The 27,448-nt window shown below is 41.2% G+C and overlaps 3 protein-coding genes across 7 annotated transcripts; 1 reads left to right on the top strand and 2 right to left on the bottom strand.

Moving 5' to 3' along the window:
• Positions 1–132: 132 nt before the first annotated feature.
• On the bottom strand, positions 133–17,298 carry adam19b (ADAM metallopeptidase domain 19b). Of its 2 annotated transcripts, XM_085421318.1 has the most exons (23): positions 17,157–17,298; positions 16,808–16,920; positions 15,232–15,302; positions 8,875–8,953; positions 8,608–8,684; positions 6,547–6,748; positions 6,402–6,467; positions 5,981–6,052; positions 5,718–5,884; positions 5,506–5,590; positions 5,245–5,384; positions 4,947–5,124; positions 4,770–4,859; positions 4,447–4,642; positions 3,308–3,416; positions 2,983–3,199; positions 2,673–2,750; positions 2,174–2,282; positions 1,940–2,069; positions 1,757–1,859; positions 1,328–1,654; positions 1,150–1,241; positions 133–1,049 (listed from the first exon to the last, which is right to left on the bottom strand). In XM_085421318.1, exons 1-23 carry the CDS (start codon positions 17,290–17,292, stop codon positions 1,043–1,045), a joined length of 2,844 nt encoding a protein of 947 aa, XP_085277444.1. In that variant the 5' UTR covers positions 17,293–17,298; the 3' UTR covers positions 133–1,042. The 2 variants fall into 2 exon arrangements, with proteins under 2 accessions (XP_085277444.1, XP_085277450.1); XM_085421324.1 differs by lacking the exon at positions 15,232–15,302 and having other exon boundaries at positions 17,157–17,295.
• Positions 17,221–25,729, bottom strand: thg1l (tRNA-histidine guanylyltransferase 1-like). Of its 4 annotated transcripts, none has more exons than XM_085421354.1 (7): positions 25,597–25,729; positions 24,659–24,856; positions 24,395–24,571; positions 24,128–24,297; positions 23,956–24,044; positions 22,180–22,287; positions 17,221–20,241 (listed from the first exon to the last, which is right to left on the bottom strand). In XM_085421354.1, exons 2-7 carry the CDS (start codon positions 24,844–24,846, stop codon positions 20,080–20,082), a joined length of 894 nt encoding a protein of 297 aa, XP_085277480.1. In that variant the 5' UTR covers positions 24,847–24,856; positions 25,597–25,729; the 3' UTR covers positions 17,221–20,079. The 4 variants fall into 4 exon arrangements, with proteins under 4 accessions (XP_085277480.1, XP_085277499.1, XP_085277472.1 ...); XM_085421373.1 differs by having other exon boundaries at positions 24,659–24,772; positions 25,597–25,727; XM_085421346.1 differs by lacking the exon at positions 25,597–25,729 and adding an exon at positions 25,076–25,141.
• Positions 25,388–27,448, top strand: lsm11 (LSM11, U7 small nuclear RNA associated). Its single transcript, XM_085421333.1, has 4 exons — positions 25,388–25,878; positions 26,328–26,467; positions 26,542–26,625; positions 26,962–27,448. Exons 1-4 carry the CDS (start codon positions 25,425–25,427, stop codon positions 27,286–27,288), a joined length of 1,005 nt encoding a protein of 334 aa, XP_085277459.1. The 5' UTR covers positions 25,388–25,424; the 3' UTR covers positions 27,289–27,448.

Raw genomic sequence — 27,448 nt, 5'->3', positions numbered from 1 at the left:
ACACACTTTTTGGTTTTATAAAAAAAAGCCATTTTTTTTAATCTAACATAGCAAGTATCTGAACTCAAGAACTGCTGCTGGCAGCTGTATTGGCGAAAGCTAGGAAGAAAAAGCTGAAAAAACAACAACCTGTTAAAATGTTCAATATCTTTTTATTTACCCATGTGTTCATTTGAATTTCAGTTTCAGACACAGTGTTACACAAGCCCTGTGTTTGCATAGGTCTGATAATGAGGTAAAACATGGGAGTTGGCATTCTGCATTTCCCTTTTACAGATTACAATTCCCCAAGCAGTCACAATATGACACAATATTTAGAAGCACCTAACAGTAATGCCAAATTATTACTGCTCCAAAGCCTGCGGTTACACGACCACCTTTTAAACCCTTCAGGGCATGAGAACTCAAAAAGACAATTAAAAAAAATTAAATTAAAGAAATTAAAAACTAAAGAAATGGAAAAAAGTCCCTCACAGCTCCTGCTACATATCAGACATGCACTTTTCACCATAAGAATAAACTTACAGGCATGCAGGTCTTTCTCTGGTTACTATCAGTCCAGTTAAAACCCATTATTATTCACAGATAAGAACTTCATTACTGGCATCTTTTCTTAATATAAGACATCCCTTTATGGCTAATTCGCTTTGAGAGGCATCACGTTTGGTACAATGGTTTCTCTGTAAACATTCATTTCTCATTGATTTTGTGAATAAATACTTCTTCATTTATAATTCTACCAACATAAGTAAAAGAAACTAAACGCGGTTCAATTCAGAGCTCTAGCTTCAAAGTTGATAAAGCAGACACATGTAATACACAAAGCACTCATTGTTAAGCCTAAATCTTAGGCTTAAAACATCTCTACTTTATAACTTGCTGTAATTATATAATTTTCCACATATTGCACACCAGTGTACAGCGTCAAGTATTCCTCGCTTATCACCTTTTTTACGACCTGGCACCGCACTGAAAATATATTGTGAGGCAGTCTGTCACTGGATGTAAGCAGTGGTCCCCAATGCCTCCCTGAGCTTGTAGATTAGGCTCTAGAGAGAAGAAGTGCAAGAAAATTTTAATAAAATATAGGACGGTATTAAGATCTGTTTATTCCTACAGAGAGACATTTGAGAACACAAGACCACTTACCTGTTTGGCATTTTCTGTCCAGCAGATGGAGCCAAACCAGGTTTTCCTCGTTGCAAGGCATTGGTGGTAACCTGTGGGCCTTTCACAGGGTCCTGCAAGACAAACGAGACGTTCAGCATTTATTTCACTGTTGCAAAAGTACACACTTTACTTATTAATGCAGAAGAGAAGGATTTACCCCTGATTGTTTTTTGATAGGGCAAGGCGGTGGAGGTCTGTTTGGGGGGTTTGGTCTATTTTTGGGTACTGCTGAAAGCTGTGACGAGTTTTTGGCATCCAGGGAGCGTAAAGGTGGAGGTCTTGTAGGCAGTGCAGAAGCCTGGTTGGGTTTCTGTCCTGGAGGGACAGGGGGAGTGCGGCCCTGAGGAGAGATCACTCTCTGGGGCTGTGGTGTCTGCTTTCGCTGCTCTCCTGCACACATTGGTACAGGGGGAGGCTTCCCTGCAGGATATACAATACCATTCCTGGGTAGAGGTGGGGCAGACGGGCTCGGATGCGGAGAAGGCTTCCCATGTGGAAAAGCACAAAGATGACAAGTATTTTCAACATTTTTTATGGTATTACATGACAGACATTACTTAGGTGGTCAAAGAGTGGGCTTATTTACCGAATTCTTTAGCAAGAATGTTGGGTTGGCATGACCGTTGGCACGACTTTCCGGATTAAGAGGCTTGACGTCAGGTGGCTCGGAAGTGTGGATTTCATTCATTCTGGATGTTCGCACAACACAAAGGAAAAACGTTATCTGCAAAGTACGTTTTTAGTGTTTAGCAACTTCAGAACTACATACTTTGGCACTGGTGGTGGAGCAGAAGGCTTCAGCGAGGGGAGCTTATGTCTGCCGAAGCGCCAAAAAGCAAAAACAGCCAAACCCACCAAGAGAAGCAGAAAGGAAGTAAGGAGGGCTGTACCAACGCTTCCTGTTGGAATATAAAATAGACAAGAGTCAGAAAATAAACAAACACCAAAAAAATTGTTTTAACTTTAATTAACTGCACATAAATGATTGGTGCATGGGTCTCACTGCGGTTGATGACAGGCCCGCTGTCCACACTGCCCCCTGATCCTTTCTGGTCGCAGAGAGGAGGAGCCCAGCCTGGATCACAGTGGCAGTTACGGTTGTTGTTGCACAGCTGGTAAGAGAATAAGTCACATTTTTTATGACTGAAGGAGAATCAGGGACAGGAAGTCAATGTTTTGTAACAAAATGTAGTAAAAAGGCTCTGCCGAAAAAAATTGTATAGTTTATGGAACATTTTACAGAGGTGACCATATTGCTGCATAATACAGCCGTGGTTTCCCATAAGTAAGATGCCTGAATGCCAAACCCTTACTTGTTTATGATATGTTTTTTTTATATTGTTGTGTTGCTACTTTTAATTAAGCAAAGGATCTGGACCGTTCCTGCAGCGCTGCTTAGGGCTGCCAGCTTTCAGTAATTGTAGGCTAGCTGCCAAATCTTTCTCAGAAGTCCAGAGAAATCCATCAAACCAGCATCTCTTCTGCGACACACTGAAACTTACTCCGTGTCCGTGGCACTTGGCGTTGCATTCCCCCGCTCTGAGAAAAGATGCATTGCGGCATAATCCGTTAAAGCAAATCTGTTCAAACAAAAGAAGCGTGAGGAGGAACATTAGAGAAGCGCTTCGAGACAGGTTGCTTATCCCCTTTCAGGTGAAAACTGAAATCACAGATGATCCATTTTCTCTGTCTGATCGAAACAGTTTTGTCTGCTTTGTTTGTGACTTAAGATCGGGTGAAAAAAAAGTAGTACTGGTACATGCTCTTTACTACTACTGCAAACTCTGTTTAGTACATTTTCATAACTCTCACCAAGTCTTCGCCGCACTTGGTGCCCGTCATGACCAGACCTGGATCCAAAGTGTCACCCTGTGCCTCCTTTTCCTCCTTGTCAAGCTTGTACACATGTGTCCCCTTGCACATGATTCTTTTGTAGCCCTCAGTAACCGTGGTTTCTATGACAACCGCATTTTGCTCAATAGGCTTGGAGGCTGAAGCCAAACACTGGATTTTCCCACATTTAGCATTCCTGTCATGTAAACAGAACCCCCCACCCAAAACAACAAAGTCAGACTTCAGTTGAGGGAGAAGTAAATGAAAGTGTGATTAGTTTGTTGCTGAACGTTTTGGTTTTCACCTGTCACTACAGCTCCTGTAATTCCCAGACTCATCTTTGCCACAATTCCCATACATATTGCCAGCTTCATTTACCCTCTTAAAGCACAGGTCAGGGGCCGGACGACCATCTGTGGTTTAACAAAAAACAACAACAAAAAAATGCACAGAAACATATTTAAAAGTGTGAGCTCACGCAAACACAATAACACACATGCAGGCATACAGTCAGGTTGTGTTATTTGACCGTCTGATGAAGACCAGATGGCATCCCTTACTGTTCAATGTGGCTCCTGTGGTACTACAAAGGCTCTGTCACCACATGAACATGGACACTGTCCAATAACAATCCCTAGTCCTGTGACCCATCAAGGACTCATCTTTAAATACACTGAGCCTGACTGGATATTTATCTCTTTAACATTCATTTCTTTAATTAAAAAAAGTCCAGAAACTTGGTATGACTCAAACCCCTCAAAGCCCTACGGATGAAAAGAAAAGAGATATTATTTGTGCAGTCACTTCCTTAAAAAGTAGTGAGCTATTGTTCCTGTGGTTTTGGTATTTAAAATAATACCAAGACCATTTTAAAGTTCAAAGCATGAGTGCATGCACCTTCAAACCATGTACAGTTTGTAAAATTTGACTGTTTCAGTTTTATTTTTGTTAAGTTATTGTTCACTAAAAATACTGATTTAAAGTTAGTCTATAAGATATATGTATATAAACTTTAATAATCCTTTAATAATAAAGACCATTTTTAGAAGCAAAACCACCTTTAGCAGAAATAAGTTGAAGTAGTTATTTTCAGTATGAGTTCATCAGTTTCAACATTTTGTGGAGGAGTTTTGGACGACTCTTTGTTACAATGTTGCTTCCGTTCACTGAGGTTTGTTTGAATTTGTTTATGCAAAATTCTCTTAAGTTCCCACCACATTTCATTCGGACTGAGTTCTGGACTTTGCCTGGACTATTCCAACACCTTGATTACTTTCTTGATTGTAGGATTATGTTAAAACACACCTGCATGTTCCAGACCAGCAAACTGCCAAAACCTCTGCTTTTATGAGGTGCTGAGACTTGTTGATGATCAATTAACCAAGTGCGTTTAAGTGAGGATAAACAGCAGTTAGCTATAGATGGAGAGTCCGCTTTACCCACCTTTTCCCCAAAGTGAGCGACACTGTTGCTCAAGGGTCAGACACATGCCGGTGTAACAATAGGCCTTCCCGCCTGCACATGATGTGCCATCTACTAAATAAAAATCTGCAGGACAAGACTCTGTTTTGCCATCACAGAACTCAGGAAGATCACATGACCCCGAGAGAGCACGGCACAGCACACCCGGGCTCTTCAGCTTCACAGTGAAAGACAAAAGAGTAATGACATAAATAAAGTTAGAAGAGTAGAACATTTATTCTGTACTAGTGAGAATAAGGGTTGGTGATTTCCCATTTAAATAGTATGTACACTAATAAATGTACCTTGCAGTTCTGACAGCAGACTCCGTGGGCACACTCAGCTCCAGCTTTCAGGGTACAGTTGTTGGCATTACAGCATGGACTTGTGCACTCCTGGGCAAAACGTGTTGTAGAGTTATGAAGCCTGGCAAAACCATCAAAAGAAAAACCCGCAGTGCATACACAGAAACACCCACTGACCTCTTCTTCTCCACAGTCGCATTCTTCTCCGTCTTCCAGGTAACCGTTACCACAGCGATGCCCTCCATACATTGTCCTGGTGTTGGGCAGGTTAAAGAGACACTTTCCTCCTCCAGAGCTCAGGTAGCTCTTCAGCTCCTTTATGTTGCAATCATTAAACACTCGAGGAAAAGGATCCCTGAGCACGAGGTAAGGAAGAAATCAGGTTCAATTTTTTCTTTCATATTCTATCATTTATCCCCTTTCTCCTGGTTTAATGAATGCAATTTTTTGTATTGTGGCAAGCTGAATTTCATACCCAGTAGCAGCAGCCATGATACAGCCTCCGTCTTCTGCTTTCGCCTGGCAACAACCTGGAATGTCGTGGCTCATACCAAAGTTGTGTCCCATCTCGTGCGCCATCGTGGCAGCAACGCCGACTGATAAATCTGAGTGGTCCTGTTCGACACAGCACGAGAATTTTAAGATCAGCAGAAATCAACGTGTGATTCTTTGACTTGATGCATGCTGATGTAGCGTAGCATCATCAAATTTAAATCTAAACACACTCGTCCCTCACCATGTTTACTCCGCCGGACTGGTATTCGGAGCACATGGCTTTGAGAGGTGCCAGCCCGATGGTCGTGCCCCGGAATGACTTCCCCCTGGAGACAAAAGAGAGCACTTGAAATTAGTTCCAAGTCAAGAGCATCCCGCTGGACTGCAACCGGTGTTTATTACTGTCTTGCGCAATGATTATGAAATGTACTAGAGTGAATGAGAAACACTGACGTGACCAACTGAGCATTGTCGTTGGGGAGACTGCGTAGCTGTTTCTGTCTCCAAGACAGGAACGCTGCCAGGGTGCTGTGCGGGTTATCGGAGACGCTGATCATGTCCTGGCTGGTCCACACCTCCAGACCAATTAGTGCCACACGGATATTTAAAGCTTTGTAGTACTATCGGTGTCGGCATAAGGAATAAAAATAGGCATGTTAAACTCCAGTATCTGGGGTTTTTTTCTTTTTTTTTTCTGGTTTCAAATCAGATGTTACCTTGTCAACTAGGTTGGCTGCTTCCACTAATTTCTGTTTCGTCTTGTCAAGATCAGAGTTGTGCTTCTCAAACTGCAACGACCATAAACCACAATGAACACACAGAAATAGAAACTCAACGTCTACACATCTGTTAAAATATCTTTCCCATAAAGGGTACATCTCACACTTGAAATAAAACAGGAAGTGAACCTTTTTTTTTTTTTGCAAGCGTTCTCCACAATTGGGTTTACCTGCAACTGCATGAAGTGGGAAGCTATACATAATGCAAACTTTACAGGTCATAAATAATAATGATGGCACACACCTAATCCCACATACGAAAAGCCACACTCCCCGCTACCACATCTTAATGGTTCACTGCAAACCCCCCCCAGTGTGGTTGCAAAAGTCACCCAATCTGAGTACACTGTTTTCTCACCTCAGTCTTGTCTGCAACTATCAGCAGCTCTACGTACTTCATATTCTGACTCACTTCCCTTTTTTCCTGACGAGAAAGACAACATAATCATGTTTTAATAAATCTCAAAGAATGTCATCGATGAGGTTACTGCTACTGAGCTCACCCTCAAACCCTGTGGTGACATCATTCCCTTGATAAAGTCATTAAGCCCCTCCTCATGCTCCACTTTGCCATGGTGATGCTGGCAGTGACCCCCGGGGAGACGAACACTCTCGGCTCGGAACACAGCGTGCCGATCAGCATCCGTAGAAACGGGAAGAGGCTCTATCAGGTAGCTGATGCTCGTGTTCAGGGAAATTAGTCCCCTAGGAGGGAAAAACAGTCATATTCAGAAAATCAGCGATGTCTTAATATTTGTGCGACAGAAGGTCACGCTTCTCTCTTTCTCCGTTGTTGTGTAAATAAAGATCAGCTGACATAAACAATCCTCTTCAAAAAGCCACTGATCATAACAGACACCTATACTCAAACACACACGAGTGCATGCAGAGCAGCGGGCCGTGCAGCTGCAGAAAACATCTGGAGAAGTCAGATGCCCACACGTCAACATCCCTTTATGCTGTATTTGCATTCCCTTGCAGAATCTACATTAGCAGGAAGATGTTATTCGCTCATCCTCCAGATGCAGAACATTAACCCAGAAAGAAATCACACACGCACGACTAAGATGTTTGTCAGCCCTCACTAGTTCCCCCTCTGCTGCCTGCCTCTCCTCTCTCTCTCTCTCTGAGTGTCTCCAGCAGGAAGCAGCAGCTGCTCTGGAGGTGCATCAGGAGAACACACAAGATCTCCAGTACCGAGCTGTACTCAATGAACCAGCACTGAAGCCAGTGACCTAATAAACTTGGAGACTACATTGGACAGTACACAGGGCTGTTTCCTGTAACATTATTTATTGAGGCACAGCTTGATCACAAGCTGAAGAAAGTCAAATTCATACATCTTTTACTCCCACTGCCCAGCTGTCGAATTCTCAGCACGTCTCTCAGCACGTATATAAAACAGAAATACGTACATGTTTTAGACAGGAAGTTTGAGAAACTTGTTTCTAGCAGGTTTTTTTTAAAAGCAAGCAACTTATTGCTACTATAGATAAGCAAATGAATGAGCTGAGCAACCAGCTGATCAATATAATCTCTGCACAATCTAGTCGGTATCAAACAATTTCCTGTTTGTATAAGCACAGCTCTTTCCCCTGCCATCACGTCTTTTAGCTCTTACCTCTGCTTTTTCAGAAAATGTTGACTTTACAGAAACATCCTCTTTTTTGTCCTTTCAGCTCTTTTCCTTGCCGGATAAATTTAAAGATTTTATCTATGGATGGAACATGTAGCTTTAAATGGTGTTTTTTCAAACAAACTTGAGAAACTTTTCTCTTACTCTGAGCCATCTACATCCATCCATACTTGAGTTGGACTTAAATATATGTTACTGTAAAGTTTTATTACTTTTTATATTCTAAATCTGTTCGGATGCATGGTTTCCCCTGTCTTAAATCAACTTAATTTGACTTATATGGCGCCAAATCAGAACAATAAACACCTCAAAAATGCTGCCTTAATACAGAGCAAATTCCAACAATCAGATGACACTGTACGAGCAAGCACTTGGTGACAGTGGGAAGGAAAAACTCCCTTTTAACAGGAAGAAACCTCTGCTCCAACCAGAATCAGAGAGGGGAAAACAGAGATTAATTATAAATAATGATACCTAATGATTAAATGCACACGGAGTAAAAAGAGGTGACTGAAGAAGAAACAGTGCATCATGGGAAGCCGAACAGCGCAGGCCTGTTGGAGCATAACTAAGCAAGGGTTTAAAGTCACATGTTCCAGCCCTAACTATATGCTTTGTAAAAATGAAAATGAAACTTTTAAGCCTAATCTTAAATATAGAGAGACTGTCTGTCTCCTGAATCCAAACTGGGAGCCAGTTCCACAGACAAGGGGCCTAAAAGCTGAAGGCTCTGGATCCCATTCTACTTTTTTTACCCTAAGAACCTCAAGTAAGCCTGCAGTCTGAGAGCAAAGTGCTCTAATTGGGTGATACGATACTATGAGTTCCTAAAGATAGGATGGGACTGATAATTCAAGACCAATGTAATTTAATGAAAGGCTTGCTCATTGGAGGGATTTAATGAATAATAAGAAATATTTTTTATTACCTGAGCCCTGAACAAGTGCTGACAGCAACGCTGGAGCCTTCCATGCCCTGAACCTCGCCATGGTAGAAACAGTGTCCCTGAAAAACAACATTTTCATTCATCACACACTGACCTTTTAATGTAAACAGAAGTAGTAGTATTTATGCCAAAACCTGTCACTAACTGTTTATTACCCTCCTCCCACTTGACTTGATCAACTACACTGATGTTTATCAGCTAAGACTCCCCTCCGCAGCCTAAGAGCATGAAACTATCTCGCAGACTCACAGTGCTGGGTCGAGAAGAGGACTTGCGCGCTCCATTGGGTGTGTACCATATTTCCTGATATCCAGGGGCCAACAGCTGCCTGGGTAAAAAAAAAACAAATTCAGGGACAACAAAATATTCTGTATTTTGTGACAGTAATACAGTCTATGGAAACAACAATATTGTGAAAAGACGGTGAAATACAAAACTGCAGGAAGCTGAGAGGTTAGCAGAGGACAGACTCTCTGCAACAGCCCACAGCTCGTAAAACATTCACTCTAACACAGGCGCTCCCCAAAAAACAAAGTGCTTTAAAGATTTAAACAAAGAGCCTATTGGTGACAAGAGAGCGCACAGGAGAATGTGGGAAACTGTAATCAAAGCCATATGTACCGTCCCCCAGTGATCCTTTTTACTTCTTGGCGAGTACTAGTCTATTGCTGAAGCAAGAGATGATAACTTCCCTATGCTGACAGCTTCAGTTGTTGGCATGTCCTGACTGCATTTGTTTGACAGATGGATTATTTACAAGTGCTCTTGAGCTTCTTTGCTATTTTTCAGGCTGTGAAGCAGAAACATGCATATGCATGACACCGAAAGCTTTCTTTGGATAAAGTATCATAATCCTCTTATTTTCTATTTATCTGTATCAGCACAATTAAGTCCAATGTTTATTGCAAACCATTCTTCCTGTTTTCAGTCAACTTTAAACTTTAAGTCATCTTCATCTTCTCCTCAGGCCAACTCAGCAACTGGCTGTAACTGCAGAGAAACTCAAGCACATCTACTGATGTTGTTTCCTGAAGCATTAAACTGCAGGAGTTTGACTCAAACAGACCAAAGATCTTAAAGATTTCCTTATTATCATTGCTTCTTCATTTATTTTTTAATCTGGTGGCTTTTAAGGGAAATAGAAAAATAAAAATGTAATCTTCTTGTAAATATGCCTCAGCCAAATTTGATTTCTTAAGTTAAATGAGAAGATCCTTATCACTGCCATACAGTTCAATGAGGAACAAATGATTAAACTGCTGGAAATTATGTTCTGCCCAAAGGCAGGAAAAGACCATCTACCTCCCAGTCCAAAACCTTGGATCGGTATTGTACCTAAGGGATGTTTCTGAGTCACTTGATTTAGCCCTACCTATACCTATAAGCTTTATCGAGGATAAGAATGGCTTCTAATCTGACTATCTGACCAGGAAGGCAAATTAGCACAGATCCACCAGTGTTAAACTCATTGAAAGGATGATGCAAATTTTCTTTTTCAGTGTGTGAATGTGTGTGTGAATGGGTGGATGACTGGATATGTAAAGCGCTTTGGGGTCCTTAGGGACTAGTAAAGCGCTATATAAATACAGGCCATTTACCATTTTTCATCCCTGTTCGATGCCAAGAAGGAAACAAGCCTCTTAAGACAATGACAGCCTGCTGATGAGAATTTGAAATAAAACAAGCAAAGACACAAAATGACTACTTTTAACAGATTAGGACTCACAGGAAGAAGGGGCTGGCTAACCACATAGACCAATAGGAACTCTAAAGGGGGACCTCAAAACGATCGGTGGGACGTATGATGTCAGCATGAACAGGGTCATGTTGTGATTTGAGCTAAATGTCATTTATATCTGTAATTCCACAAGTTTTCCAGCTTCCCTAACTTCCTGAAGACATTTCCCATCATCCTCTGTGTCAACTGTAGGCCAATTTTGTGGCAATTAATGACATTAGATGACTGAACTTTAGCCTGCTGCTGTTCCACAGTCATTTCTTCCATGATGGAACCACACAAGTACTCCACTTCTGTTCTCCCTTATCCTTAACTTGACAGTCAGCTGCAGTTTCTGAGCTGAATCTTGCTATTCCTTGGGGACTCATTTTAATGAAAGTTTTAATGAAAAGTCTAATCCCAGCAATGTATTTGTAAGTTACTTTGGTATCGTTGATGGTAGTCTATGCTTAAGAAATAGAAAAGACTTAAAACATGGCAAAATAACAACTAAAAATCTCACAATATGCTGCACGGTAGACAGATTTAGGACCCAATATTCGTGATGTTACATCTGATGTTGAAGCCCCGAGGCCTGTGTCGAGCAAAGGGGGCGTGTCCAAATGAAGCCTGTGTCGAGGCCCGTATCGTTCTGCAGCACGTGACCATTATGGGTCCACAAATTTGGGGGCATTTTACATAATATCTCCCAATAACAACATACATCTTCTCAAATCGATCTCAGAGCAGACGGTACAGAGGCTTCTGTGATATTACCTCTGCCTTTTGGTGAAGCAATTGGAAAGATTCAACACATTCATGGTGATTTATCACACCATGACTAACTACTGTGCAGGACTCCAGAGACAGTGGCTGAACTCAAAATAAGGAAATTCATCACTGGAATGCGCAAAAAAATTTCAAAACAAAGCTGGGCTCCAGCCAAAAGGAAGTGAAATACACATGAGGTAATTAGAGAACCATTATACAGCTGAGGAAAATGAAACACGGGTGAACAGAATCTAAGTAACAAGACAAGGGGACCCAAAACTGAACACAATACACACAAGACTGGGACTGGCAAAATAAGACAGGAAGTAACAAAACATGAATACGCCTACACTGACGGAAACTTAGCTGGACACATGAGCACAGGGGAGGCTGATAAAAATAACAGGTGACAAAACCAAAATGCCCAAAATACTAATCGATAATACACTAGACTAGAACTTAATCATAACCACAAACATAGAACTCCAGAAATCTATAATTACAAGAACACTGAAAAACTCTTAACTGGGGACAAAAAACAATGAACTCAAAAGACAGAGTCAATGACTGAGCAATCGTGACATAAAAGTTGACTCTACAGCACTTCTAACTGTAAGATCTAAGGTGTGCATTAATGATGAGCGAGTTACAACCACAGAAACCAGAGAATAACAACCTGCGGGTGTGTCTGAGTTTCATTTCTAATCACCAACGTCTCCAGAAGTTGGAGCTCAGTGAGAGAAAGAAATGAAAATACTATACAGGGTTCAAGTAAATGGACAACCTGCAGGGTGGTGAAACATATTAGAATAACTGAAATAGAAAGATAAATATCACTTAGTTAGTCATTTGAAATTGAAATTAAATGAAATACTGCAGATAATTAAAAACTTTTACACCCTTTATTAAATCAGTAATAATTTGGCCAGATATGCAATTTAATGGCACCACAAAGCCCTGAGTCAACTGCCGTGAAACTCTCCAGCAACACTTTTGGAATACCCCAAAGCTTTATGTATTCTGCTGAATACTGTGACAGCTTTCAAGTAGAGACTGGAATAAAAAAAAAAAAGCTTTGTCCAATGGCGGTCAGCAGCAGCGACTGGATGTCATCCAGCGCTTGGACAGATGCTGTGATTGAGGAGCCTGGCGATGCCTGAATCACGGCGGTCTGGCAGTGAAGCTGAGACAAAGGCCTGGTTCAGCCTCAAGAGGAGAAAGAAGGGATGGGGGAAGAGTAATGCTAATGTACTTGAGAGATAAAGAAGGGGGGAGCGAGAGGGAATTTGGGGTAATGCTTTAAGGGTCAGTGGGTCACATTCTCTCATAGTATCAGATGACATCACCACATAGAGCTGGAAGACGGGGAGGAGGGGGAAGGCTGATGCAAAGTCAAATTACCTCTCAGCAACAGATGATGAAGAGGCTTTTATTGCAGGTGGAGGCTAACGTTCTGTGTGTGCGGAGCCTTGGTTGAACACACACACACAGGCTAACACAGAGGCCTAGATTAATGCATCTAAGCAAACAGGACGGCTGTGAAACTAAACATAGGCACAAGGGAAACAAGGACAAGCAAATCCATGAACCCACTCTCTGTTCAACAGACCTGCAATCCATCAGATCTGCGCTTTCAAGTCATGTTTGTGTTCTTTTTGGGGGTGCACAAATGTGTCTGCGAGTGTCGTCTGTCTGCGTGTGGCCGCAGACGCCCAAGCCTGACCGCAGGGAACATGTGGGAATGTATATTTGGATTAAAGCCCTGGGGGGATATCAGACGAGGTGAGAGAAGGGGGGAGAGAAGGAGAAAGAACGGGGTGCACATTTTTTAAGTTGGCCAGTGGAAAGACATATAAGGTGTGGGCATGATGGCAAGGGACAAGAGGGGAAAGGAAGGAGAGGAGAAACAGTATAGTGTGATCTTCCCATGAGAGTGCTTAATTCAGATTAATGCACTTAAGGGTGTGCAGGAAGGACATTACAGAGGAGAACAGAGAAAGTCAGGCGGAGGAGGAAGCAAGAGTGTCGGCACATTCTGAACCAGAACTGACCAGAGAATCTGCTTTCCTCTTCTCATGACTTTCAACACCTCAAGCTCATCGTTCAGTTTCTTACTGTTTCCTGCCTCGCTCACTCTGTTTTTACATCCTTTTCCTGCTACCTGAGTCAGCACTCACTATGGCCCCTGCCTTGCTCTTAACTGAATTAACCCTCTGCTGGTGCACTACAGTCTTTCATTAAGATAAAAGCTCAGGCAGCCGCTTATACACAACCACACCAGTGAAGTATAAATGCTAAAGAGCCACACAGATACACACACATTCAAAAACATGACCAGGGAGGACAGAAATGGATTGAGTGTTGACTCGAGCCATGGGGAGGGGGCTGATGCCCACATAAACTCACAGTTATGCTTTCCCCTAAGATTTGAAGTGATTTAAGGAGGACAGCTGGAGCTCTCACATCGTTTTTTTTTTTTTTTTTTAAATTGAATTGAATTCTTGTCCGGTTTTAGGTGCAATGAGGACATAAGGGAGTAACCAGGACACAGGGTGGACACTGGTAGCATTTTCTCTGGCTTGTCTCCAAAATCAGACATTAATCTCCCTTGGCATAAACTGCTTTCTGCCTTAGCCCTGACTCAAGTCTCACATTAGACCAGCAAAGGATAAACAGAAACAGGGTAGGCTAATCCAGAATAGCATTCTCTGTGGGGCAACAGAGTTGGTGGGCAACACTGCTGAGCCTCAGCTAAACAATGAATCTACAAAAGAAGCTGCAAGCTTTCTTTGAACCTGCAGCACCGCTCATGCAGCGCACTGTACAGGAAATATGAGCTGAGGTGAATTGAAGCCTCGTTTTTTGTTTGTTGTTTTAACGAATGTTAAACTGTCTTCTGACTTCAATACCTACATCCACATAAGCAAAAACAGCAGACAATGGTTGCCTGGATGCATGGATGGAATATTTGCATCATTTGTTCAGCTCAATATAGCTCTCAGACACAGTACATTAAAGAATCAAAACATTCGGTTTTATACTAAAGTGTGTGCATCACAGGATACACTGCTTCAGTAACTAAATCCAGCTTTTCAGAAAAAAGTAAATATCTTTACAGAAATCTCCGTAACTCTGACTGCGGCAGAAAAAAACTGTTATGAGTTAATCCATTCTCACAGCTTCTCTGTTGCACAAAAAATGAGAAGTTTCACAAAAGAACACAAGTTTCACAATATTTTTTCCTGTCCTGAGTACCGAGCGGGGATTGTAGTTCCTCTTTCTTAGGAAAAAATTGTAACATATTTTATTTGCACCATTCAACACCTTGTTGAAGGGTTTTGTGGCGTATCTTCTTCAGTTACTCTCTTATCATACATGCGCAGGCGAAATACCTCACTCAGGAGGAAATGTAAGTGAGTGACCACCTGCTGGGTTTGGAGAACAGGGGGCAAGATCCCCTCAGGGGGCAGTCAGTCAGACACGGTGGAGTCGGGGCTTGTTAGTATTTGTGTGCCTACGAGTCAATGAATGACAGAGACGGTATGCAATCGAGGGTAAAAACGGACTTCATTCCTAATATTCCTAAAAGCTTCCCGGTCCACTTGTGCGCTGGCTCGAATCCAAAAGTGATAAACCGCAGCTCCGTTGTTACCACTGATATCTCAATGTTGCAACCCCCCCCCCCCCCAAACTAGTACACAGTCTATTAAACAGATGAGACACCAAGCTCCCTTCCTATCACCAATCCATTGTTATTGGACAGGAACCGCTCCATCAGATTAGAGGGCGTTAGATGCAGAGGCACAGTCCTCACTTCCTGATTGCCTCATCATGCCCTGGTTGAACGGATCGGGTGTCATCCCTCCAGTGTCCAAAAACCATCAGCCTGCTTTCCTCTGCTCATCCCCCTTCTCAGCACCCCCTCAAGGGGCGCTGACCTTATAAATGCGTCTATGTGACAGTTAACATCTGGCCAAATAAACAGAGGTATGGAAAGGGCATGTTGTGGAAGTCAAAGGAACAATGTCGATGAGTGATTTCATCGGCTCCTCTAAACTACTGCTTTACTGATTTTGCATGGAAAGATAAGGCTGGTGTTGAAAACTCAAGTTACTCACTCATTTTTCTCTAATAGTAGTCTGAGCTCCTGGCCCTCAGTTGTGATGAGAACCTGTGCCTCTGCTGGATGCTGGAAGCAAAACATTAAATGCATACTAATCAGTGAGAAGAAGTGACAGTGCCAAGGAAGTATTTCCCCTTTTCCTGATTTCTTAGTTGTTGGATTTTTGGTTTTGTTTTTTGCATATTTGTCACACTTGTATGTTTCAAATCATGAATTAATTGTGATTCAACACATGTTCTGGAAAGCTGAGTTCAATTTTATTAGCCACACTCTATAAGCCCCAATTACTGCTAGTACCTGTCTGAAAGAATGAAGTAGGCTAAAAGATCTCAAAAAGCAACAAACTGTAATCTAAAGAAACAGAGTCACTGACAGTCTGGAAAGGGTTGCAAAGCCATTTCTAAGGCTTTAGGACTCCAGTGAATCATGGTGAGAGACATTGTATGGGTGAAATGGAGAAAACTTTGAAGTGGTGAACTTTCCCAGGAGTGACCAGCCTCCCGAATTTACCCCAAAAGCGCATACTTGACTCATCCAGGAGATCACAAAAGACCCCACAACAACATCTAAAGAACTGCAAGCCTCATTTTCCACAGTTAAGGTCAGCGATTATGATTTAACAATAAGAACTGGGTAAAACGGCACAATGGGGGAGTTCCAAACTGAAAACCACTGCCGACCACAAAGAACACAAAGGCTCGTCTCACTTTTGCCAAAGAATATTATAATGATCACCAAGACTTGTGGGAAAACATTCTGTGGACTGATGAGACAAAAGCAGAACTTTTTGGGAGGTTTGAGTCCAGTTACATCTGGTATGAAACTAACGCAGTAATTCATATTTCATAAAAAGAACATCACAGCAACCAGTCAAGCGTGGTGGTGGTAGTAGTGTGATGGTCTGGGGCTGCTTTGCTGCTTCGGGACGACTGCCCTCATTGATGGAACCATGAATTCTTTTCGCTACCAGAAAATCCTGAAGGAGGACGATCAGCCATCAGTTCGTGCCTTGAAGCTCAAACACACTCGAGTTATGCAGAAGGACACTCTACAAAACACTAGCAAGTCCACCTCTGAATGCCTAAAACAACTAAATGGTGGTTTTGGCGTGGGCTAGTTAAAGTCTGGACTTAAATTAGATGGATATGCTTTGACATGACCCTCCAATCTGGCTGAAATAAAACAATTCTGCAAAGTTGAGTGGGCAAAATTCCTCCACAGTGATGTTATTGCAAACGCTTGATTGCAGTTCTTGCAATCTGATGGTGCCACAACTAGTTATTAGTTTTAGGACCAGGTGGGCTTTGACAGCTTTATCTCTCAATAAGCGATCGTTTAAAATCATTTAAAACCTGCTTTTTTATTTACTCTGGTTATCTTTGCCTAATCCCTTTGTTGGATCTGAAACATTTAAGAGTGAGAAATATGCAAAAAATATAAGAACTCAAGAAGGGGGCAAGCACTTTTTCACAGCAGTGGTTTACACAAAGGTTTTATATGAAAGCTGGATGTGTGTCAGTGCGTCTAAAGCATTTTGTTAGTCAGAAGGACAAAGAGCGAGACAAATTCACCTCTTTGTTGTCAGACCTCTTGTGTCTGAGAGGATGCAGCCATATGGGATAAGTAATCTCATAACTCTCCACGTTCTCAAGGATGCTTTCCAGCGAAGCCTGTTTGGTGTCTCCTGATTAGAAACACATGGAACGGAGGGAAAGGTTGAAAATACCACAGAATAAGAGTTAGCGTCTTTTCTTTGCTGCTAGTTAAGAAACAACACTGGAGATCCACGTTGTCGTCTACATAACCGACACACACCTGATGCAACCATTTAAACAGGAATGCACCCCTGCGCAAAACAACAGTCGTCTATTCAAAGCAGGCATCCAGATTCTAGTCGTGCCGGGGAACACTTGGACTCACCATTGTAAACAGCGGCTTCAGACACAGCAGCAGTGACGGTACAGTAGAGGACAACTATGAGGCACACACACACACAGCACCGCGCGGCATAGGGAGGTGGTGATGGTGGTGGTGGAGGACGCGCTCCTGGACGCATTCTAAAAACAAACGGCTCCGGGTGAAGTCGCTCAGCAGAGGCATAAATGTGCGGTGATCCGGCCCGGTTGCTTCACATCACAGAGGCAAACCGTGAGATGCTGGCACACCATTTTGCCTAACCACTCCCCTTCGACAGACAGAGAGGACGATGAGCCGAGACGAGGCAGACTAGCAGTCAGGAACAAACGAGCGAGAAGGAAATCACGATCACAGCGCTTTTTTAAGTGAAAATCTATAAACGGGATTATTTAAAAAATATATCAATTTAGTGCATTTAATTTATTCTAGAAGTCTTGAAATGGTTATTTTGCACCACTTCAAAGGATATCCTACTGTACTTCCACAAATTTGAAAGACAAAGCCGTGGCAAAACTGACAGAAATACCAGATCATGTTTAATTCAACTCTGTTTGATTTATATAGCCCCAAATCACAATAACACTTATATTGTAAGGTTACCCTAAAATAGTACAGAAAAGACCCCGACAATCAGACGACCCCTACGAGTAAGCACTTGGCGACGGTGGGAAGGAAAAACTTCATTTTAACACGAAGAAACCTTTACCAGAACCACGCCAGCCATCTGCGCCACCAGTTAAAGGTAAAAGGAGGAAGACAGGACAAAAGACATTAATAAGAATGTACTTCCCATTATTTGACTACTATTTTCATTTCTCACTTTCTTTTCCACCAAAACAATTTTTAATGGAGGCTTTCTGTTGTTCTCTTTTTATAACATGCTTATCCATTGCAGTGTCTCTCAGAACAAGTTATGGACCTTTAATGCCACCATAGGCTAGACAATGGACTGTTGCATTCATGTTATACATTGAAAATATATAAATGAAAAGATAAGTGTACATTAGCTGTGCTATATATGTTTTTCATAATTATTTAGAATAATTATAAACAATTATTATGAAATAATTAAAATTGGTAATGTACTTAGACTCCAATTTAAGACATTCCTGATGACATCACTAGGACATCTGCAGAGTCATGTTAGTTTCAAATGTAAAGCTTTTTGACAGCTGCTAAAGATTAAAAGCTACTGTCTACAACAGGGCTGTCAAATGTAAGGCCCGGGGACCAGAATCTCTGGACTGCTTTGGAAAATGTAAAGGAGGGTATAAATTTTGAACTTTTAACTGTATTTTCATAAGTTTTACAGCTTTTCCTACTAATGAAGACCTCTCTGATTACCATTCATACTACACCAAAGTAATTAGGTAATAAATAAACCATTAAATGACAAAAGTTAGATTTTTTTCACTATGCAATACAGAAATTTCTTTTGTTTTTCAGTTAATTAAAAAAAAAAGCTTTCAGTGTTATAAGTAAAGGATAGTCTGGACAATGAGCTACTAGACCTTTTGAAAAATGCCATAAAATACCCACATGGGTCCAGTGGCTGTGTGTGTTTTCCTTTTTAAATGACCTAATGACTGTGTTTTAAATTTAGTTGGCGTTATCACACACCATCTGGCCATTTTACCAGTAGCTTAGTAACCTTATCAGAACTGAAGGACTAACCAAAAAAAAACCCAAATAAACACAAGCTTACAATTTAGGTCACTCCTGAATTTATTGTCTAACTTAGTAGACCTGCGAGTAAATGTTTGGCATTGCATATGCTGTCTTTAAATAACTGCACCACTTGTTCTAACATGTTCTGCTATCTGAACTTTCTAGGCCACACGCTGAACCACTGGGCGGACTGTTTGCCAATGACTCAGGCAGGCAGATTATATATGTTATTAAAGTAACATACAGTATAATATAGTATATGCTGATATTTTAATTACTATATAACTGTATCTGTATATAATTGTTCATGAAGTCATTCTAGATAATGACCGCTGTATATTTGAAACAAAAAGGCCTCCGTATTAGAATTTGCTCCACATCTGTGCTTAGAAAGTTAAATTCTAATTACATAAAATACAGTACAGCTAAATGCTTTTAACAAGGTCACAGAACCAAAAATATCAACTGCAACCGAGTCCACCTAAAGTAACAACATACAGTAGGCTCCTACTAGTTTAGGCTTCCAGCAGCCATTCATACTGAGCCGGTCATTTATAAGTGTGATGATAACTACCCCACAGCGCACATGTCAAGGATAAAGTGTATGCAGGGTGTGTGAGGTATTCTTAGCTCCGATGACAGTGCAGCCCATTCACGTCTCTAAATGGTAAGCTGGCTTCAAGACAAGGCCGTGAGTTCCTGTCAAGGTATTGATTTCTGCTTTACTCTGCTTATTTCTTTTCTTACTGGACACTGCAAGGGAATGCTTTGCAGAAGTAGTATTAAAACTCAAGGATTAGAATTTTAAGGTAAAATAGATTTGACACATGCTGAATACCCCTGAGTAATAAGAGCAGGAGGCCAAGAGAAAATATGTCAAACGTACTGAAAGATCAAGTGTTGGTAGTATTCTAAATGTCATTCATGGTATCAGATGAGGGCATATTTTAGGAAAGGCAACCTTAGGAGAGCCACATGCAGGAGTAAATAGATATCACACTATTAAAACACTCACATCTGCTTTTCTTTAAACATGACAGACATCATTATGCAGTCAAAGAAGGGAAGTTCCAACATATTAGGAACATTTTTATATATGAAAGTAAGAATACATTGGATCTTCATGGGTAACATGTCATTTGACACAAAGTCAATATAAAGCTGTAGCTCTGGAGTGGCTGCTTAAAAGGGTCCGCTTCCGACCACCTCCGAGGTCAGATGCGTTCAGAGTTGTTCTCCTTCAACAGGAAAGGTTCGGTTAGCAGTTGTCATCCTCCAGGATGTCTGGGTGCTCCTCCCAGAACTGCTCTCCTATAAGGTCACAATGGTAGGCCTCTACCCTCCTCCTGCTACGTGTGACGGGCATGTCCTTTTCCTCCCCATTTGGCAGCTTTGTGCGTTTAATGACAGTCTCATCTCGCTAGATAAGACAAATGAGAAAATTGATTAATATAAGTAGTTCAACATTTGGAGAATAGATAAGCAGTACATAATCAATCAGTCCGGTACCTAAACCCTGTAAAATTATTTTGTGGGATTTGGTTTTGAGTGCATTTAAAAAAAAACCCTCAGAGGAGCTGGTGCAGTGTGATGCAACCTAACTTAAATTTCTATGAAACCAGCGTTTCCTGCAGTTAGTGTCAGGTCTACATCCAGTGCCACAGCAAGTTGCAGCCTGACACACTACACATTACAGTGATTTATACTTTGTTATTTATTTATACATTTGATCCTATGAAAATCTCTTCTTTCCTTTTCTTTGTTTTTGTGTGAGTTTAAATTTCCCTTTCACAACCAAGGAGCATCTAACTGCATAAATAAATGTCCTATTAAAGGAAATGCTACTATTACATGAAAAGGAAATTTCTAAAAATGGCTTCTTGCTATGTTAGTGGCAGAACTCTTTTCTCTTACACTCCATCCACAATGTGAGGTCATGTGCAATAAAAAAAGTGTATGCAGCTGCTGACATTTCTCTTTCATGTACAACAACAGAAATACCAATAAAGGGGAAAAAAGGCAGTGTGGTGATTTTAATGTTTCAATCTCAGACTTCACTGCTTCTAACAAGAAGAAAAACAGACACCATTTGAAAAAGCGAGCCGTTAGTGTGCTTAAACATGCAAAAACAACCACAGACTATATAAATATGGTCACACCCATGGCCCACTGGTTTGTGGACTACTGTTTTGAGTTTGAGAGAGAGGCATTTTGACTGGTGTTATAAATCCTGATCTAACTAGTGAGGGGTGGATGTGACGGAGAAGAAAACTGATGTTGCACCATACAATAGCAATCTATCAACCATAAGGCAGCCATTCTAAAATGCATACCCTGCTTTAACATCTATTTCACAGGAAATTTGGGAAAAACTTAAAAAAATAAATAAAACAATGTGTTATGTTAAGGTAGGACTTTCAAAGTTTCAAAAGGTGCGACTTTTACTTTGAAGGCTAATCTTCCCCCTATCCAATTTGCGTCACACTTTCTCAAGTTATTACTGTTACGCTAGTAGTTAGCAAAAGCTTGTGGACAAACAGGAAGAACCGCAGGCAACCTTGGAAACCTGCTAGCAACCAAAGCAATCACTATGAGCTTTTGGGTGCAGCATCTTCTTTGCAAATATTTCACCAAGGAAGATCCAGCAACCTCCAGGTACTCCACTGCCAACCAGTAGAAGAATACACGTTTCCCTACTGGTCCAATATGGCAGACAAATCTTAAGCAATGTCTACGTGATGTGAATGAGAAACCTCATAACAAGGGAATTGATTTATGCAAGCACAAGAGTTGATCCTGCTGGCTATTTAAAAGAATTCAGGTTTTTAGGCATTTTTTTAAACCTTGGATTCAATTTCTGGACAACAACAAACTTCTATGTACAGGTTCTGACGTCACCTCAAACTGTTAAAAGGTTTTGCCCTAACTTTTTGACACAGAATTTGGTGCATTGCCGCAGGTGGAGCAATTCGTCTGGTTAATTCCAACAAAAAACTCTGACATATTAACTAGGTACTGAACCCCCATGCAGACTGAGTCCAATTTCTTACAGGGACAAGTGGCGTTCATGCACATTAGATTAAGCAATAATAGATTTCGTGCCATGGATGTCCAGGGCTGCACATGTACCGCACTGATTGGATCAGCGTGTCCCTGCACTTCACTGAGAGGCATACCTAACCTGATGAATGGAGGTGGGTGGACTGATCAAAATATCAATAGTATTGACACAAATGCCTGTATCGGTATCGGACTGATAATTGCGTGATAGGATCTATACTTTGTTTCTATCCTTTGAGTTTAGTAGATAGCCCACGGAATAGGGGAATAGATTTAAAACCCTTCTTGAGCACCTCACCTTTTCCCAGATGAGGGTGGTACCTTTCTTGTGGACGGCAGATTCATTGTTGTAGTTGATACCAAATTCTGTGAAGAGGATCTCATTTTTATCTCCAGCCAATGTTCCCTGAAAAAGGCAGAAATACTGTGAGACATCCAAACTTAGGTGTGTAGCTACACAATCCCTCACATGGTCTTTAGATAGTACAGTTTTATAAACAGCTACAACAAAAGCATGACAGGAACACCACCGCCCACCAAACCGCTGGTTATATATAGTGGCTGTTTCTTTTACTTTGGAATTAAAACTAGAAGAAAATCAACAAGAAATAAATAGTAAACCACTCTGTCATTTTTTTGTTATTATTTGTTGTTGTTATTATTACGTAGGAATTATGAACCATGAATGTTGGATAAGGTATAAATAAATAACTCATGCTGCCTAAACATCCACCCAAAACCCATCAGCTGGTTCCAGACAGCCCCCACAAGAATGAGGTGATTTCCAGAGGACAGCTGCGTCAGTCTGTAGCAGCTGTCATAGCTAGTGACAGACCTGTTCCTGTACACACTATTTTAATGCACAGTAATAAATTGTTCACAATGACGTAGCTGAAAGCTGACATCTTTTAAATAACCTCTTTGTTTACTCGGATGAAATATCAGAAATAGTACCTTGAAACTTATCAGCCCCTAAAGCCAAGTGTTGTGTAAGTATATAAGTGATATTATTAAATGGAGAAGATGTTTGTTTTGTTTTTAAACTGAAATTATACTGATAGATGAATTTTTACAATTAAGACATTCTTAGCTAACGAATCAACCAATTTATTCATTTTCACAGTCCGGGTAGGTAAACTTATATATTTGGGTTTATTACTTTTTGCCAGGTCATGTAAGTTTGTGTTGATGGATAGCTCTACTTGTTTGTTATTGTGGTCTTGGCTCACTCATTTTATACTCTGATTTTTGGGAAATCTGTTGTTCAATAAATATAACACTAATACATAACTAAGAAGTTGTTCTTATGGCTACTTGGGACTCAGGGGAAGGGGATGCCTTTTTCATATTGTGCCAACTGGGGGCTCATCGCCTGTTTCCTCGCTTTTTGGTGGTCTGGTGAGTTATTTGTTTCTGGTTGGCAGTTTTCTATAGCGTGTGGGGAAATAATGGAAATAATCCCTTTCCTAATAGTTTTGGGACCTCACCTTCCTTCTAGGAAATGTTAAAAGGGCAGATTTGCTTACTGTGGCTAATTCACAATATTCAATACCCTAAATTAACCTTTTAATTTACAAGTAATAGATAATACATAACTATATCAGCACCAGCCATCACTGCCACTAGCTTGTTCCTGATGCTGTTTAGGAGACCAGATACTCGTAGTTGAAAAGCTTTATACCTACCATAACGTATCTGTAGCCAGAAAGAAAAAAATCACCAAGTATGGCAATCAATTATCCTTTATATGGCACATTTTGAGAGATGTGAGCATTCACTGTTGTTTTTTTCTGACACATGATCAGCTGATATGGATCTACAAAACATGCTGCTGGAATCTATTGGTAGGTAGAAGCCAGTGTGTCATTTGGGACATGGTACACTTTGAATACTGTGTGGATGACCTTGACTATAAGCGACAGTCTTTAACATATCGATGCTTACAACCTTAAATATGTGGGCATTACCTTAATATGATTTTTTGATGATACCTTTTTCAAATACTTATATCTGTTAATAAGCACTTGCAGCTGCCAGTTTACACTCAAAAATACATTAATCAATTGTGTTTCACCTTTAAGCGATCCTCTGCCTGTGTTGTGCTGAGTCCTTTTCTTTGCACTAACATCCAAAACACTGTGTTGTACAAATTATTTATGTGACCTTAAAGAAACAGAGACACAATGTGACATATTTCCACCACGCCAAATGTGTGATTTACCATTCAGAGCATCATTTGCACTTACAGTCTGCCTGCCTCCAGCTAAGGTAGTCTCTAAGGTTACGATTGCTAGGATATAGGACCACCCGTCCGTCAAATCCCGGAGGGTACAGGAGGGGCTGATTCTCAAAAAACTCCTTCCAGTAAAACACGTACGAGGAGGAGAACTGGGAGGCCACGTGGGTCATGAGCTTACTGTAAGGAAAAGAGGGGACAAAATGAAGTCAGATAAAATGCTAGAAGATGTCTGTGTGAAAATGATGTTATTCAACATTATGTAAAACATCAGCACCTGGCTCTTCTTTTGAACCAGGTAGAAGACCGGTTGAAAACAAAGCTGAACTCATCACTTTGGCCATAGGCAACAACAATATCCTCCAGTTCTTCCATGACAGAGCGTGCACTCCTTGTCATCAGCCCCAAGGCCCTGTCGTCATTGGGCTTTGCAAACTTGTGCTGCTCTGCAAACCTGAAACACATAATGCATTAAGACGCCAAAACAACAATTTGGATTCAAATAGCTCCTGGTGTTTTAGCGCAAATGAAGAATACTCACTTGTGAAAATTGCGACCATCCAGTCTCACGACAATGTAGCAGTTCCGCAGACAGGTGTCATCTGTTTCGAAGTTGCGCACATACTCAAACTTACTTTTGGCCATGTTACTGGATCTGGAGAAAAGACGGACCGAAGGTGTAAGAGAACAGCACGAAACACCAAATCTGCTCGCTGTACTAATTAGCATTGGGATGATCCTGAAGAGAAAGCACAAGGAGCGAAAATTATATGTCAACAGTGGGAAAATATTCAGTCAAAACGGACAACTACTATGATATAAAAAACTAAATTCAATAACTTCAAATGATGGAAAGTGTTATTATTAAAATGATCTGTGTTATACGTATGTCAGTTCTCTATTTAGAGAATATATAAACTAAATATATCTAAATAATAAGAATAATTCTCTTCCGCACATTCAAACACGTTGGTTTGTATACGGTCCGCCCAGAAATTGTGTCGTAGAGGAACTACAATCACCCGGAACACAAATTTTCGGAGCTACGGTAGACTTAAAATAAAACGCAAATAATTTCCCGTTTCTTCAGCCACCTTAAAAATAATGCTTCAATTTTCAATTTTTTTGGATGCTTTGCGGAATTTTTTTTTAAGTTTTAAAGATTTTACGAAAGTAATTTGCTTTCTAGCGCCATCTTGTGCCTAAATAGAAACTAAACTAGATACTGTACATCTAGGAGGCTATGGGACTTGTAGTCCAGTTGATAAACACGACAAAATACCCAGAATTCCTCGGTTGTTTTGAACATGGAGGAGAGGGAAAAAAGAAGTGTAAATTCAGACAGTAAGGAGACGTTGTCAGCACCCTGCTCCAGCCCGGCCTCGGCGCCGGAGGCTGGCAGTAAAGCCGAGGACGATGGCGCAGATAAACTGGACGTCTGCTCGGATAAATTTGATCCACTCTTGGCCTTGTACTCACCGACAGTGCAGCTTCCCATCCCAAACATCAAGTGCTTCAACAACGTGGCCGAGTACGAGAGCTTTCTGAAGGGCGGCCGCGGGAGAGCTAAACCGGAGAACGTGGAGAAAAGGCAGCGTAAGGCGATGAAAGGCGTGGTTGACCTGGAGCGCATCGAGAGGCTGAAGAAACTCATGGTGAACAACCCGGTATCTGAGTCAGAGGAGGGAGAAAGCAGCAGCGGCACGACGCGGAGGAAGAGGAGGCAGAAACCTGTGAAAAATGTCCTGACGAGAATGCCCCGTAGGTTCAACACTCATCATGTAATGTGTTGGAGACCTAGTCCCGCCTGGGCAGTTTCACTGAGCCGCTTTAAACTTTAGGAGGGACTAGAATACGATATTTGTATTTATTAGAATACACTAAGAACTGACAGACTACCCCAAATAAACCGACAAATAAAATAAAATGTCCCAGTAAAATAGGACTACTGGAGTAATAAAAGACGCAGAATGGCTTGGTTGGCAGGTTCCTAGTTGTGGTTTACGTATAACCCCTTTGCCCCCAATAAAATGAAAACCACATTACAACATTACACACACACATATATATATTTCATTTTTAAAATATTTTATTCATAATTTTAGCATTACTTGTTACTTTAAAGAAGCATCAGTTTTAGCTGAATTCCCTGTATTATTTATCATAATAGGCAGAAGCAGCTGTGCGACCTGCTTGTCTTGTGTTTTCAGTGTGTAAAGGCAGTCCTCTGGGGGAGCTGTACCGCTGCGTGGAGGAGAGGATAAGAGTCAAAGTTCACGTCAGGACTTTCAAAGGTCTGAGGGGAGTGTGCTCTGGCTTTGTCGTGGCCTTCGACAAGTTCTGGAACATGGTCGGTGATCTCATGTGGCATTCTTGAACTACGCAAATTTCGTATCTTAATCGTTGGTTATCTCTCGCTGTCAGGCGATGGTGGATGTGGATGAAACGTACAGAGAGCCTCTGTTTGGAGAGGCTTTCTATCATGAGAAAGCCCTCACCACTACACGGGTAATGGATGAGTTTTCATTCTATATATATATATATATATATATATATATACATACACACACACACACACACACACACACACACACACACACACACGAGTAAAATTTTGTCCTTCGATTTTCTAAGGAAAGCTAGAAACATTTAGTTTCTAATGACTACTTCATAATAACAGCTATCTGTGCTTTGCTGATTAAATGCTTGCAAGCAAGCTGACAGTAGTATTGCTGGCTTAAATTGTAAAGGTCTTTTTACATATACATATAGAGCACACGGAGCGCTTTTATGTGGTTCAGTTGGATGAAAATCTTAAGAATGATCAAATCTTTGTATCTGCAGCTTTTTGAGAAGCTAAGTCTCCAGGAAACCTCTGAATGTGCTGAGTCGGTGAAGAAGCAGCCTGCAGATTCTCCCAAAGAGACTCCAGAAAGTCGTTCTTCTTCTCCTGCCGTTGGTGTGAGAGGAGACAGCAGGACAGCAGACTCAGATCTGTCAGGAGCTGCTGAAACCGAAAAGGATGCAAACAAAACACTGCTCGTGGTCCAAAGTCCACAGGCTCGCCAGAAGAAAGAAACCAAGACGTACGGCAAGGTCCATACGCGCCACATCAACCAGCTGTTCATCCGTGGCGAGAATGTCATCCTGGTTAACCCCCAGCCGCTCTGATTTTCACTCTTACATTGATCCCGGGCAACAATGCAGGGTTTTTTGGAGCATTCTGCGCTAACTAGTACTGACAAATTCTAGAGATTCAGATGGATCACAGACTGATGATTTATATCATATTGATATGGAGGTATGATTTTGCTTTTGATAAATAAAAGCT

The sequence above is a fragment of the Rhamphochromis longiceps genome, linkage group LG2, assembly GCF_057381845.1.
Source record: "Rhamphochromis longiceps isolate RC_006_pf linkage group LG2, R_longiceps_female_GT1.1, whole genome shotgun sequence".
In the NCBI taxonomy this organism is placed as follows: domain Eukaryota; kingdom Metazoa; phylum Chordata; class Actinopteri; order Cichliformes; family Cichlidae; genus Rhamphochromis; species Rhamphochromis longiceps.
This window is presented reverse-complemented; position numbering and strand designations above follow the sequence as displayed.

Coding starts and splice junctions, on each gene's coding strand:
- lsm11 (XM_085421333.1), top strand. CDS start 25,425: ATGGAGGAGAGGGAAAAAAGAAGTGTAAATTCAGACAGTAAGGAGACG. Junction 26,468..26,541: donor TCGACAAGTTCTGGAACATG/GTCGGTGATCTC, acceptor TCTCGCTGTCAG/GCGATGGTGGATGTGGATGA. Junction 26,626..26,961: donor AAGCCCTCACCACTACACGG/GTAATGGATGAG, acceptor TTGTATCTGCAG/CTTTTTGAGAAGCTAAGTCT.
- thg1l (XM_085421346.1), bottom strand. Junction 24,298..24,394: donor TGGTTCAAAAGAAGAGCCAG/GTGCTGATGTTT, acceptor TTTTCCTTACAG/TAAGCTCATGACCCACGTGG. Junction 22,288..23,955: donor AGGCAGAGGATCGCTTAAAG/GTGAAACACAAT, acceptor TGCCTTTTTCAG/GGAACATTGGCTGGAGATAA.
- adam19b (XM_085421318.1), bottom strand. CDS start 17,292: ATGCGTCCAGGAGCGCGTCCTCCACCACCACCATCACCACCTCCCTAT. Junction 6,468..6,546: donor TGTCACCACAGGGTTTGAGG/GTGAGCTCAGTA, acceptor CTTTCTCGTCAG/GAAAAAAGGGAAGTGAGTCA. Junction 4,643..4,769: donor TCTGCTGTCAGAACTGCAAG/GTACATTTATTA, acceptor TTCACTGTGAAG/CTGAAGAGCCCGGGTGTGCT.